The following is a 15,544-nucleotide window of genomic DNA, read 5'->3' as shown; positions in this document are numbered from 1 at the left end:
CTAGCACAGCTTCTTCCCTGCAGTGTTCATGGGAAGGTAGAATTCCAGCTCTGTATTGCTATCCTCTGATTTCTTCCGTTGACTTAGGAAACAAGAATGGTGTTCATCCCAGAATATCAAAAGGATGCTTAATTAAGGTGACCAACTCTTTAATAATGAAAAGGAGGACAAAAATAAATTAAAGAAAACAATATCATAAATAAGAGAAACATTTTATTCATTGCAACAATAATACACTGTAGTATGATAAATGCATAATAAAAACATTGATAATATTTTATATTGTAATTATGCTTACATGCCTATTAATTTTTAATAATAATTGAAAGGAAAAAGTACTCATTTAGATACAAATACGTCACATAACATGCAATGGATCGACTCTGCATCGATCGAATACAGACATTTACAGATTAGTTTCCCAATATCAAAGAGGAGGACATGTAGGAGGACACTTTTCAAGAGAGGATGGAACTTACAAAAGAAGGACTGTCCTCCCTAAGGGAGCACGATTTTTCACTTTAGCTTCATGGAGAACATCAATGTATGAAGTTTTAAACCTACAGCAGCTGAACCAGCTGCATCTGCAGTCAAGCAGCTGCAATTAGGAATTCGTGATTATTTAAACTCCTCTGACTATTCCTATCTTTTAAGGCATCGCTTTTTCAACTTTTACATTTTTTTAAGTGAGAGGAAGAGAGATAGAGAGACAGACTTCTTCATGTACCCCAACCGGGGTCCACTTGCCAACCCCTGTCGGTGGCCGATGCTTGAATCAATGGAGCTATCCTCAGCACCTGGGGCTGACACTCGAACCAATCCTTCAACCAGTTTGAGCCACTGGCTGCAGGAGGGGAAGAGAGAGATGGGGGAGAGGGTGGAGAAGAGAAGCAGATGGTGGCTTTTCCTTTGTGCCTTGAATGGGGATCGAACCCGGATATTTGCGTGCCAGGCCAACGCTCTATCCACTGAACCAAATGGCCAGGGCCAACTTCCACATCTTTCAGGTTGAGGCTTTATCCACTGTGCCTGTACAGGTCAGGCAGCTTTCTCATCTTAAGTTCAGTCAAAGTGTTTTTAAATTTATTTTTTGTTTTAATTAAAGATGGGGAGTTTTAGGGAGAATCTCAACATCAGTTACCTCTAGAAGGTAGAATTTTATTAATAAATGTCAATTCCTCTATTCATAGAAGTATTAGAAGAGGAGAATTATCTTTATTGAGTGATTCTTTCTTTCTTTTACCCCAGGTACTCTGATTTGGAGGGCCACCATCGCCACACAGTGTATGATGGGACACTGTCTCACCCTTTTGCTATCACCATTTTTGAAGACACTATTTATTGGACAGATTGGAACACAAGGACAGTTGAAAAGGGAAATAAATATGATGGGTCAGAGAGGATGACTTTGGTGAACACAACACATAAGCCATATGACATCCATGTGTATCATCCATACAGGCAGCCGATTGGTAAGTAAGTGACCCGGGAGTTTGATGCAGTTGCTTTAGGTTCCTGGACATGATATTTTTGTTTCTTTAATCATACACCTCCTGATTTATAAAGGGAATGGTGTGACTTGTTAATGTTTTCTACAAAATGTATGTTGGAAGTTGAGAGTATGGAAATATCTTTAAATTTTATTCCCCTCCTAGAAAGGCAGCTTAGAACTCTTTTTCTTAACATTGGCTCTATTCTTAAAAATCAATCTGGGTTTTTGATTCTGGTAAGAATTGACAGTTGTTCCATTACCATAATTTGCTTTATTTTGGTTGTAGTATTGAGGTATTTTAAAGTGAATTAGAACTATCATGACATTTCAGCCTTAAATACTTAAGAAAGCACTTTTCAAAAATAAGGACATTTCCTATATAACTACAATAAATTCTAATACCTAAGAGATGTATTATAATTACATGGATGTAGTTATAACAATCATTAATACCAAGATCAAGCTATTGAAATGGTTGATTTAATAGAACGTTTAAAAGAAAATTGTAATTATAAAACATCATTTATTAAATGTCTATTTGTACATGCCATTGTATCATGTATTGAATATACATGTTCTTCTAGAAGCTAAAAAGTTGAGAGCAGCACATTTTAGTGTATCATAAGCTAGGGAATTAGTTTTGTTTATTTTTTCGTGAACTTATCTTCCCCTTTCAATTAAAGCCATTTTAAGATTTAGAGATAGTCTAGCAAATGTCTGGAGTATACTTTGGGGGTACGATGAATTTTATGGGCCTGCTTTGTTGTGCTGTCTTGCTAAAACTCATGATAAAGTTGGAAATAAGGAAAATTGAAATTGGAAAAATAATGATATTCTGTATTTTTTTTTCCTGGAAGTTAATATCCTTCATTATTTTAGCAGAATTTCAAATTAATCTTCATTTCCAAATAACATCCCAGAAAATTAGTAAAGACACTGTGCAGTTTATCCATCCATCTCACTTTTGGCCATACTTCTGTTGCCAAAATCCTTAGAAGGAGAGAATCTAACCTCTACGAGAAATTAAAACTTTCACTTAAGTTCTGGACACATGAATGTAAGCTGTTTCCCATCAACTCTCCCAGAACTTTGAGAAATACATCTTTTCTAGCCTGAAACATGAGTGGGAGTGTCTCACTTCTGGGATCATAAAAATCAGTTTTCTCAAAGCACAAGCTTGCTTATACAGCTCTCTCATCTGTCCTACTTATGAACTTCTAGAAAAGCATGAAAATGAGTGATTTTTCTTACAAAGAGGTGATAAGTTTGAAGAAGTAGGTAATCAGTTCATCTGTGTTTAATATTTAAGTGAATGAACATATATTTTCTTTCTTCTTTCACTAGTGAATAATCCCTGTGGTACCAACAATGGTGGCTGTTCTCACCTCTGTCTCATCGAAGCAGGAGGAAAAGGATTCACCTGCGAGTGTCCAGATGATTTCAAGACCATCCAGCTGGTTGATAGTACCCATTGCTTGCCTATGTGCTCCAGCACCCAATTCCTTTGTGCTAACAATGAAAAGTGAGGCTCTCTCTTCCCCTCCCCCCACTGTCTCTCCATCCCTTGGATACACATTAATCTTTAAGTCTCCAGAGAATGGGAGTTTTCAAATGAATCAAGATTTTGGCTAATTAATGTGGTTTATTTGGAATGTACCAAGACTCACAGTCTCTAATCTTAGATAATTTTTTTCATGAATGGAAGAATTTATTAACCAAATAGTTATGCTTATGTATGCAAGCTTTTATATCTGTAGAGAGGAAGCAAATTATGGTTGTTGGATTTTTTAAATTTTAATTTAATTTTTAATTTTTTTATCATCAAGTGAAAAGCAGGAAGGTAGAGAGACAGACTCCTGCTTGTGACTACCTGGCAACTCCCATCTAGGGCTGATGTTCTGCCCATATGGGGCCAATGCTCTGTTGCTTAGCAACCAATCTATTTTAGTGCCTGAGGCAAAGCCATGGAGCCATCCTCAGATCGTGGGGCCAACTTGCTTCTTTGAGCCATGGCTGTGGGAGGAGAAGAGAGAGGGTGGAGTGGAGAAGCAGGTGGTCACTTCTCCTATGTGCCCTGACTGGGAATTGAACCCAGGACATCCACACACCAGACCAATGCTCTACAGCTGAGCCAACTGGCCAGGGCCTTGTATTTTTTGTTATTGTTGTTGTTTTTTTGTTTTTAATTTTAATGTCTAATAAATTGTCCTAAATGTCAGGGCCAGCATATACAGGGGTGGGCAAAAGTAAGTTTATAGTTATGAGTACACAAAACACAGTTTATTCTTATATTATTACTTATTAATTATTGTATTTTTAATATAAACAACTGTAAAACTACTCTTTCTCACCTCTGTATATATGTGTACATTGAAAAATAGCCCTCAATAGTGGTAGAATTGGCCTGTCTTTTCCGCATGTATATTGACCTAGCTTTTTAGTTAACTATGCCAGAGGATCCAGGGTTATACATGCAAACCCATTTTTGATCATTTATGCTTGCTGTGAAATCATGACCACAGATTATTTTCCTAACAATGGCCACAGGCCATTGATGTCTAGGGGGACTGAGCCAGAGAGTAGGGTGAAGACAGGTGTTAATGCAAATCACAGCATCTAAGATTCAATGGCAGATTATTTTGACAATTAATTAAGATATTTTAGATTAAGAATCTAGCATACACTTATCATGACATAGGCTCTCAACAAATGTTAGCATCCATCCAGCTTCCCAACCAATATCTAAATGTCTTATATATCACACAGATAGGCAACCCAGACAATCCCTGCCACCAGAACCACAGGTCCAAACACACACTGCACTGTCTGTGTGGCAGGAATTTAATCATCATGCTCAAAGCATTTTTTCCAGCATGGATCTGAGTCTTAACAAACCTGTTCTATCTCATCTAGTTACGGTTTCTCTGAAGATCCAGCATAGTTCCCGAGGTGTAACTGATCCTCTTCTCAGGCCATGGGAAAACTGCTGCGTGACATTACTTGGAATTCAGTTTTGCCTCTTCTCTCCAGATCACCAGTGCCTGCCCCTCTGTTCATCCTCTCCCGGTGCTTTGCTGAAAGCAGTGGTATATTTCCTTTGTGCAGGTGTATTCCTATCTGGTGGAAGTGTGATGGGCAGAACGACTGCTTGGATGGCTCTGATGAGCCCCCCCTCTGCCCGCAGCGCTACTGCCGGTTGGGACAGTTCCAGTGCAAGGACGGCAACTGCACCAGCCCATACTTCCTGTGTGACACTCACCAAGATTGCCCTGATGGGTCTGACGAAGACCTTATTCTTTGTGGTGTGTTGAATTGCTTTATGCCTTCTTTACTAATTTCTGTAGCTCATAAGTGTACAATCATGGGCATTTTCTGAATGTCATAAACCAAAAACTGGTCCAAAGTCCTAAGAGTAAACTCCATCCTATATATATTTTTATAAAGTTTTTTGGAATTCTTAAGGTCCCTAAAAGGCAAATGGTTGAGGTAGGCAGTAAGTTGACTATATTGGTGGCTCTTTACCATAGAATAACCCCCTGAGAGTTAACATTGAGGGTGAAATGAGGGTTTCCCACCCCCCTCTTAATGAAGGACTCTTATTTATAATGTTTATTTATGTTTCCATTTTTTAAAAAGAAAAAAAACCTTAAAAAACAAAACCCTCCAACCTAAAAAACAATATACCAACAACAGCAACACACACAAAATTTGTGGGGGTTTTTATTTTATTTTTTCTGAAGTTGGAAACAGGGAGGCAGTCAGACAGACTCCCGCATGCGCCCGACCGGGATCCAACAACATGCCCACCAGGGGCCGATGCTCTGCCTATCTGGGGCATCGCTCTGTTGCAACCAGAGCCATTCTAGTGCCTGAGGCAGAGGCCATAGAGCCATCCTCAGTGCCCGGGCCAACTTTGCTCCAATGGAGCTTTGGCTGCGGGAGGGGAAGAGAGAGACAGAGAAGAAGGAGGGGGGGAGGGGTGGGCGCTTCTCCTGTGTGCCCTGGCCGGGAATTGAACTCGGGACTCCTGTATGCCAGGCCAACGCTCTACCACTGAGCCAGCTGGCCAGGGCCTTGTGTTTTTTTAAAACACAAAGTTTGAAAAACATTGTCCATTAGAGCAACAGGGATAAGAGAAGGTAAAGGCCATCAGTGACTCAGGCCTTAGCCCCTAATTCTGAATGCAAGAAAAAGATATTGAAGAATTTAGGAGACTGTAATAGTCAATGGAATAACTGCCCATGTAGTGGCGCTGGTTGGTAATAAGTATATTAGGACATAATTCCTCTAAAAAGCAATCATGATTGAACTCTCCAGGGTCTATCAGTGTAAATTAGCAGCTTCTGTTCCTGACACCATCTAAGCTGATAACCAGATGCTCTTACTTATAGAGCACCACCAGTGTGAGTCCAATGAGTGGCAGTGTGCCAACAAACGTTGCATCCCCGAAGCCTGGCAGTGTGACTCCGTAAATGACTGTGGGGATGACTCAGATGAAGACAGTTCCCACTGTGCCAGCAGGATCTGCCAGCCCGGCTATTTTAAGTGTGCCAATGGCCACTGCATCCCTCAGTCCTGGAAGTGTGATGTGGACAATGACTGTGGCGACTACTCGGACGAGCCCATCCAGGAATGCAGTAAGTTCCCGTGGGAGGGGCGGGGCCTGACCAGGAGCACAAAGGAGGAGAAGCTCTGCCTGGGTTGAGAGAAGATGTGGTGCCCCTGCTTTGTCCCTCTGAGTCGCCCCCTCTTCACTGTCTCTGCTACCTCTGGCACTGCAGCACAGAATGTAGCTAGCTGTATAGCCTGCAGGTTGAGCCGGACTCCTGTTTCTGAAGTGGGTAATTTCTCCTCTCGATACTCTGAATGTCTGTCTGTCCAGAATATGACAAGAACTTAAGTATTGCATAACTAGCACTTTCTCATGGGCCTGAGAAACATAGGAGGTCAGGAAGGTGAGTGTTACTGATTCCCATATTACAGATGAAGAAACTAAGGTTCACATTAAGTGGATAGTTATCTTTTTTTTTAAGTGAAAGAGGAGACAGATAAGAAGAGAGAGAGAGAGAGAGAAGCATCCTCTCGTATTTGTGACATTTTAGTTATTCATTGATTGCTTTTTAGTGCCTTGACAGAGTGGGGAGATTTCTAGCTGAGCCAGTGACCCCTTGCTCAAGCCATTGACTTTGAGCTTCAAGTCTGTGACCACTGAAATGATCCCACACTCAAGCTGGTGACCCCGCTCTCAAGCTGGTGACCTAGAGCCTTGGTTGGCAAACTGCAGCTCATGAGCCACCTGTGGTTCTTTGGCCCTTTAAGTGTGGCTCTTCCACAAAATATCACATGTAGGTGTTACCTGGATAAGGAATGTTCCTACCTATATAGTTTAAAAAATTTGGCTCTCAAAAGAAATTTCAATCTTGTACTGTTGATATTTGGCTCTGTTGACTAATGAGTTTGCTGACCACTAACCTAGAGGTTTTGAACCTGGGACCTCAGCATCCCCATCCCAGGTCGGCGTTCTATCCACTGTGCCACCACCAGTCAGGCTGGTTATCCTTTTATTTATTTATTTATTTTTAAATTATTTATTTATTTATTTATTTTACAGAGACAGAGAGAGAGAGTCAGAGAGAGGGATAGACAGGGACAGATAGACAAGAACAGAGAGAGATGAGAAGCATCAATCATCAGTTTTTCGTTGCGCTTTGCGACACCTTAATTGTTCATTGATTGCTTTCTCATATGTGCCTTGACCGTGGGCCTTCAGCAGACCAAGTAACCCCTTGCTGGAGCCAGCGACCTTGGGTCCAAGCTGGTGAGCTTTTGCTCAAACCAGATGATCTCGCACTCAAGCTGGTGACCTTGGGGTCTCGAATCTGGGTCCTTCCGCATCCCAGTCCGACGCTCTATCCACTGTGCCACCGCCTGGTCAGGCTGGTTATCTTTTTATTTAGTGGCGGAGCTGACACTTCAACCTCGGTGTTTTAATTTTAAACCCAGTCCTTTTTCTTCCTACAAAGTTATACTGCAACACATTTGACTGGTACTAAGATAGTGAGAAAAGTTCCTTTCTGTTCTTGGCGAACAGATCACACCTAAAACAGACATGTTGCCAGAGTCAGTTTAGTTGGTGCCATGGTCATTGTTACTTGTCAGCAGTACTTCCTAAATGTGACAGTTGAAGGTGTCTTTGGTGCCGCTTCCCAGCACGACTGAGACTTCAGTGCTGACTTTTCTACTTCTCTCTTCAGTGGGCCCTGCCTATCGCTGTGACAACCATACGGAATTCAGCTGTAAAACAAACTACCGCTGTATCCCAAAGTGGGCTGTGTGCAACGGCGCCGATGACTGCAGGGACAACAGTGACGAGCAAGGCTGTGGTAGGAGGGGCTGCCGGGGAGTGTGGAGGGACAAGAAAATATAAGTGTCCAGTGTCATGGATTTCTCATGTCATCTTTCCTTTGTTTATCCCTGAAAAAGGACTTTCGATTGATTCTTCTAATAACATGTCACATTTTTGTAGAATTGTACAGGTTATTGAGGGAGTTTAATTTATAGCTTCTTCAATGCTTAATTTATAGCTTCAAGGATACTATAATTGGGAAAGACATTATTAAGATATTAAGAACTTAAAAAAATTTTCATAAATATAAAATCCTTATTTATACTTGATAAGTTTAAATTGTTTGTCTACTCTTATAGATGATTGAAATCGATAAGACTAGAGAAAAGATTTGGTATCTACCACAAAAAAAAAAAGAAAGAAAGAAAGAAAGAAAGAAAGAAAGAAAGAAAGAAAGAAAGAAAGAAAGAGAGAAAGAAAAGTCCAGAGATGACATTTCAAAGTCAGTATTTCTTATTTGGAGATTTTATATTCTGAATGTGTCCGACTTTCCATGTCATCTGTTGGTCATCTGTAGCCACTTTGGCAACAGGGAAATAACTGATGGACAAAAGGCCAAAGGAATTAATGGAATTTGTCAAGATTAGGCATATACTACAATTTGAAACCAAAATGACTGAAAATGACTAGGAGCGTGTATGTTAGGATTAGCTTGCAGAGCAGTAAGGAAGAGAATGGCTATGTTAATAAAACTGAATTTAATCAATTAAAGACAATGTGATGGGAACTCTATTCGCTGGCATCACATATTCTTCCTTTCCAGGCCTTTGTTGTAAATTACAAGCCAGATAACAACTAACTGTTGACCAGTTTCTACAAAAGAGAATGGATGTGGTTTCCAGTAGTAGGATAGGTTCAGGTTAGCCAGAAGAGGATTATTGACAGTGAGTGTTGCTGGCATTCCTTCCTCTGGGAGCTGTGAGAATATGATAGCAAATTCTCAGGCCCTCCCCAGAAAGCCATCACTACTTTGGCATTTTTCGACCATTGGTTCCTGAAATCTTGGCAATGACTGTGCTTTGCAGAGGAGGTGACATGCAAGCCTGTGGGGGTGTTCCGCTGTAATAATCACCAGTGCATCCCTCTTCGCTGGAAATGTGATGGGCATGATGACTGCGGAGATCACTCAGATGAGGAAAACTGCAGTGAGTCTTCAGGGTTCTATCATCCTTATGTGCCACCAGAGCTGTGATGTCTGCTTTTTGTCCACTGTTCAATGGTCTGTGCCATTTATCCTCAGAGGGTAGAATGACAGTTACCTGATCTCTTATCTTCTGCTAACTGGTACATTTCTACTTTGTCTTTAACTAAGGACATAAGCATCTCCCGAGATGGTTATTATCAAACTCTAGGATGAGGATGTTTATCTGAGTATATCTTTTGTTTGTTGAATTTATTTACACCCAATTTTTTTTCAAGAGGAAAAAAAGAAATTGAGGTGACTTATAATAAAAGACAAATTTAATACAATAAATAGACTAGAAATAAAAAAATCAAGATGAAGAGAAATGCAGGAAAAAAAGATACTAATTCAAAGATCTAAATATCTTGTCCCCAAATGGCATTAATAGTAGAGTAAAGATAACTTGTATTTTGGATTGGCATCTTATCTGAATTAGTGACTATATTAGGAGGTCTAATGGTTAAATAATGCACCAAGTTTGGTGCCTCTGTCCCAGTGAAGGTGCTAACTATAAGAAATTTGAGGCCCTGGCCAGTTTGCTTAGTGGTAGAGTGTCAGCCTGGTGTGTGAAAGTCCAGGTTCGATTCCCAATCAGGGAGCACAGGAGAAGTGACTATTTGCTCCCTCCCATATTTCTCTCTCTCTCCTTTCCCCTGCAGCCATGGCTTGACTGAACAAAGTTGGCTCTAGGTGCTGAGGATGGCTACATGACCTTGCCTCAGGCACTAAAATAGCTCAGTTGCCGAGCAATGGAGCAGTGGCCCAGAAGGGCAGAGCATCACCTGGTAGGGGGTTTGTCAGGTGGATCCCAGTCAGGGTGCATGCGGGAGTCTGTCTCTGCTTCCCCGCCTCTTGCTTAATTAAAAAAAAAAAAAGAAAGAAATTTGACAATGAGGAAAAGGAAAGGAAACCAAAGACCTGGATCACACTAACCTAGATAGAATAATTAGATATATTTTGGAGACAGTTTTAAGTAAGCCCTTCCCTAAACATATACCATCAACTCATAATATATGTCAATTTCAGATTGATATAAAAGACTTCTAAATTTAGACACCTTTTAGAAGTAAGAAGCGATCATTATTTGCTATTGGCAATTAAGCAAATCAGTATACTGGTTATACCTGCAAATAGCAATTGGCTGAAAACTTCTTATACAAAAGGGCAATCCAACTGGCATCTTCTTGTTTATAAGTAAGTTTATGTTGAATCCTGTAAGAGCTTATCTAGGGTTTCATGAAATCAAAATTTATCTTAAGATTAAATCACCTCTTACATATTTAAAACTGAGGTAGAAGGTCTATTTTTAGAGGATGGACAGTCTGCCCAGGCAGACCTCTGACTTGGGACACCAGAGGACACTGGGCACCTCGGGACCTGAGGCCTTCTCCCTACCCTGTCCTGTGTGTGATTCCTGGTACCCATTGATGACCACGTGGTTTTCCTTTTAGCCCCTCGGGAGTGCACCGAGAGTGAGTTTCGTTGTGATGACCAGAGATGCATCCCCTCTCGGTGGGTATGTGACTTCACCAATGACTGTGGAGACAACTCAGATGAGCGGGACTGTGGTAATTGTCACAATTCTTTGAGAGTCTTTCCGTAGAGTCTTGTACTAAAGTCAGCATATTTAACAGAAGCAGAGACTTTAGATGCGTGTTTAATAAGGTTTTTAGGGTAAAATGATTTTTGTGTAATTTATGTAATGTGTAAATCTTAGCATTACACACTACCTTCTACTCTGTGCTTTATTTTTAATTTATAGCAATCTAGATCAATAATAAATAGGGGGAAAAGCAAGAGATTTTAAAAAAAAATCTCATTTTAACTTAAACATTTCCTAGGAGCAGACTGTAATTTGCATTGGCCTTACAAACAAATTCAACATTATTTTCCAACCTTTCCCCAGAAAGTGGCCCTAAGCGTTAATAGCACTGTAGCTACCTGGTGTAGAGGTCAGAGCATTAGAATAGGAATCATAAACCCCAAGTAAATTTTATAGCCCTTTACTGAATAAGGGTTGGGTCTGAGAAAATCAGCAAACATTAAAAGTTGGAGAATTCAGATTTATAAGGAAAAGCTTAAGAGATAGAAGAGAAATAGGTACTTCCCTCTCCTTATCTTGAATGGGAAAGGTGAGTTTTGAAAGGTTGTTCATTATTTATTGTAACTATAAGTTGTGGGTTTGGTGTGAGCCAGTGACAGGATGTGGATTGGAATGAGACTGAGTCCTTACTACATCCCCTGGAGCTCAGTCTGACAATGCCAAGGCATTCTGGGAATGACAGTCTTTTCTCGGCAGAGATGAGGACCTGCCACCCTGAATATTTTCAGTGTACGAGTGGACACTGCGTGCCTGATGAATTGAAATGTGATGGAGTCATTGACTGTTTGGATGCCTCTGATGAAGCTATTTGTCGTAAGTTCTTAGACATCAGTGATGCTGTTTATCTGAATTGTACAGATATGGAAGTTAGATTCCACCTATTCCTCAGCCACTGCCTCCTAGATTAGAAGGCCACAGGTATTTTCATTCAGCACTTGGGGTCTGAGTTACCATATCCATATATTTCACAGTAGTTATTCAAGGGCATTTCATTAATAATATTTTAAATAAAGAATATATTAAGTATCTGTGCTATCAAAAACATTTATATATTAGCAGCTACAATACAAATCATTAATTGGGTAAAAGACATTGCAGGCAAAGAATATTTGAACAATGAATAAATGGGTATAGATAACTTGAACATGCTGAATTAGCAACATTACAACTTTTCTCAATTGCATGATAACATATGAATTGTATGATAACGTATTTATTTTAAAATGTTATATCAGTATGATCATTCACATTTTACTCCTTATAAATCACTGAATAAATAATAACTGTTGGTGAATATCCATGATAGATATTGCTGATGATGAGGTTGCCACATCTGAAAACATGCTTTCAAAGAGACTATATAAATGTATCCTGGGAAAAGCTAGGGCTGACACAGCTGAAGAGCTCTACCTGTCTCTAAAGAAAATGTCTAGTGCTAGCCACAGAATAACTCATGTTATTGGAAATTGGGCTTGGACAACTGTCTTTAAGAAATATTGCATCAGAATTTGAGATAGTTGAAGGACACAGTATATCAGATGTGTAAGGCAGAGCAGGCTACAATGGAAGGAGGTAAAGGAGAAATCGCAGGTTAGCGTTCCAACACTAGTAACCTCTTCTAATAATGTAAATTCATGTCTCCTCCACCAATAGCCACTCGTTTTCCCAATGGTGCATACTGCCCAGCTGTTATGTTTGAATGTAAAAATCATGTCTGTGTCCAGTCATCTTGGATATGTGATGGTGACAACGACTGTGGCGATGGTTCCGATGAAGAACTTCATCTGTGCTGTAAGAGTGGGAAGTGGAGTGAATGGGGGCAATGTTGTCTGGCAAAATCTCAGTGTTTCTTATTTAAAACATGTGACCTCAAAGGCAATTGTACAACTTTTGATTTCCAGACACTGACGTGCTTTACTGTGATTTCACTTGGCCTTCCTGCTTAGTTCTCTATTTGGATCATGAGAAAGTTGGGCAGATATCCATGGTTTTAAACAATTTAAGACCTTAGATTACAATTTCTTCAAAGGAAATCTCAGTTGGAAACCCAATGTGCATAAACAGAGGCACATCTGTGTGGCCGGAGTCTAAGTAGAGGTGCTGGACTTCTGCTCCATTCTACTTGCTGTGCTTCTCAAAGGAGCTCTTCCAAACCCCTGCAGCTTCATAGAAGACCACTAGGAAATGGTTTTTTAACTTTTTCTTTTTTAACATTTATTGATTTTTGGAGGGGGGGAGCAAGAGAAAAAGAGAGGGAGAATGAGGAAGTTGGGGAAGAAGCAGGAAGCATCTACTCATAGTAGTTGTTTCCTATATGTGCCTTGGCCAGGCAAGCCCAGAGTTTTGAACTGGCAACCTCAGTGTTCCAGGTAAATGCTTTATCCTCTGCACCACCACAGGTCAGGCACGATTAGGAAATTTTAAGACTACTTAATCCTTAAAGTCACTTTCCTCAGTAATGATTAAAGACCATCAAATTCCCTTCTGTTGTATGATGCAGATTTGTTTTTTAAACCAGTGAATCTCGGTTTGGGTGCACATCAGAATCACTTGGGGAGAAATGTTTCAAAATCTCATGGCCTTGGCCCAGCCCAGGCATAGCCCTAGTGAACCAGAATCTCCATGGCTGGGGCCTGTGCAAATGTCTATTTTAAAAACTCCTTAGGGCCCTGGCCGGTTGGCTCAGCGGTAGAGCGTCGGCCTGGCGTGCGGGGGACCCAGGTTCGATTCCCGGCCAGGGCACATAGGAGAAGCACCCATTTGCTTCTCCACCCCCCCCTCCTCTCTGTCTCTCTCTTCCCCTCCCGCAGCCAAGGCTCCATTGGAGCAAAGATGGCCCGGGCGCTGGGGATGGCTCCTTGGCCTCTGCCCCAGGCGCTAGAGTGGCTCTGGTCGCGGCAGAGCGACGCCCCGGAGGGGCAGAGCATCGCCTCTTGGTGGGCAGAGCATCACCCCTGGTGGGCGTGCCAGGTGGATCCCGGTCGGGCACATGCGGGAGTCTGTCTGACTGTCTCTCCCCGTTTCCAGCTTCAGAAAAATACAAAAAACAAAACAAAAAAAACCCAAAACTCCTTAGCTTTTCATTTAGTCCCCTGGTTTAGAACCACTGATTTGAACAAAGTGAATGAAAATAGAGTTTGTTTTGATCACTTTGCTACATGTCTGGAGTCATTGGAGAGACTCTAGAGCAGTACTTCTCGAAGTGCCATCGTATCACTTGGGAACATGTTAGAAAAGCAAATTTATGAGCTCACCCCAGACCTCACCCCTCCAAATCTCTGACAGTGGGGCCCATCAATATCTGCATTTAATAAGCCCTACAGTTGATGCTGGTCCAAGTTGAAGGTTAAGAATTATGTATAAGTCAAAGCCCTTAATACAGAAGAAGGCAAAAAAGAAAAAAGAAAAAAAAAAAGAAGAAGAAGGCACCCCCAATGTTCCTGCTGGAAGTCTTGATTAGCTTCTAGTCTGACTCTGCTGCAGTTTGCTTCACGTTGTCTCTTTCGTTTGGATTCCTACATTCATCACTATTCGTCTTTAGCCCAGGGATTTGACTTGAGAAAATGATGTCAGAATATTTCCTTTCCTTTAGAGAACTGTAATTATATTTTCACAGTGACATCCCAACATTTTTCTTGCCACCTCTTTTCTTGTTAGCAATTAACTATGTTTTGGTTTGTTTTTAATTTAATGAATCTTGATAAAATAAAAATTTTTTAAATATCTTTATCTTTGAAAGCATACATAGCTTTCAATGAAGTCCTTAGAAGTTGCTTCCCTTTGCAAGATAAAGTGTCTGCAACTAATAAAATTAAACTTGGGAGAGGCAGAGACACAAGATCATTAAAAAATGACCAATCTGACTGATCTGCGGTGGCGCAGCAGATAAAGTCAACCTGGAATGCTGAGGTCGCTGGTTTGAAACTCCAGGCTTGCCTGGTCAAGGCACTATGAGCAACTATGAGTTTATGATTCCTGCACCTCTCCCCCTGCCTTTCTCTCTCTCTCTCTCTCCTCTCTATAAAGTGAATAAATAAAATCTTAAAAAAAAAATGTTACCAATCCTGTTTTATCGTGTTGCACTTGCCTTTCATAGAAAATAATTCTATTACCCATATTTTCAAGAACCGCCTCTTGGGTCTCACTCGCCCCCCCCCCCCCCCACATCTTTATAAGTCTTTCTTCTAGCTCCCTGTGTGCAGTACAGGCAGAAGAAACCAAACAGCCCAAGTCCTCCATGTGAAAGGACACATGTATTGTTGAGTTCATTGAATTCTTGGTTCATGCATAGAGCACCATGGGTTCTAACTCTGGATTACAAAATGAGTCAGGGTTTGATCATGAGGTATTGCCTTTAAATGTAATGTATGAGAGAATTCAGGAGAGCAAGTTCATCATGCTCTGGAGGCTCACTGACAACTGATGTCAAAGGGACAAACAATGGCTTCCTGATGATTGGAGTAAGAGCTCATGCATGTGTGGTCCACTGGCCCTCCAGCCTCAAAGCCACCATTGTCTTCCTCACTCTGTGTTCCAGCCACAGAGACCTTTCGTTCAGTCCAGAAACCTACCATATTTTCTCCCAACTCAGACTCTTCCCATGAGAAGCCTCTTTTGACCCCCCTGTCCCCAAGATGTATCAGGTACCCCCAGTAGACACTCTCATAACATAGTACATCTCCTTTGTCACTCTCATCACAGTTGTAGTTCAATGGTTAATTTGTAAAGTCCATTTCTCTGCTAGAATTAAAGTTCCATGAGGACAAGGATTGTGGCTTTCTCTTTCCCCACTGACACCAAAGTCTAGCCCAGTGTTGTGGTATATACCAGATATTCAAGATAGATTTGCCAATTGGTTAA

The 15,544-nt window shown here is 40.9% G+C and overlaps 1 protein-coding gene across 1 annotated transcript in view; it reads left to right on the top strand.

Annotated features, from left to right (window-relative positions):
• Positions 1-15,544, top strand: part of LRP2 (LDL receptor related protein 2) — a 253,234-nt gene that overhangs the window by 199,134 nt on the left and 38,556 nt on the right. The window contains exons 53-61 of the mRNA XM_066346663.1: positions 1,249-1,472; positions 2,837-3,014; positions 4,598-4,794; positions 5,884-6,129; positions 7,747-7,875; positions 8,924-9,043; positions 10,533-10,649; positions 11,381-11,497; positions 12,338-12,475. Coding sequence (XP_066202760.1) covers positions 1,249-1,472; positions 2,837-3,014; positions 4,598-4,794; positions 5,884-6,129; positions 7,747-7,875; positions 8,924-9,043; positions 10,533-10,649; positions 11,381-11,497; positions 12,338-12,475 — 1,466 coding nt within the window. The remainder of the gene's footprint in view (positions 1-1,248; positions 1,473-2,836; positions 3,015-4,597; positions 4,795-5,883; positions 6,130-7,746; positions 7,876-8,923; positions 9,044-10,532; positions 10,650-11,380; positions 11,498-12,337; positions 12,476-15,544) is intronic.

Source organism: Saccopteryx leptura, chromosome 7, assembly GCF_036850995.1.
Source record: "Saccopteryx leptura isolate mSacLep1 chromosome 7, mSacLep1_pri_phased_curated, whole genome shotgun sequence".
Taxonomy (NCBI): Eukaryota; Metazoa; Chordata; class Mammalia; order Chiroptera; family Emballonuridae; genus Saccopteryx; species Saccopteryx leptura.
Note: the sequence above shows the minus strand (reverse complement) of the source record. Positions and strands in the feature narration are given on the sequence as shown.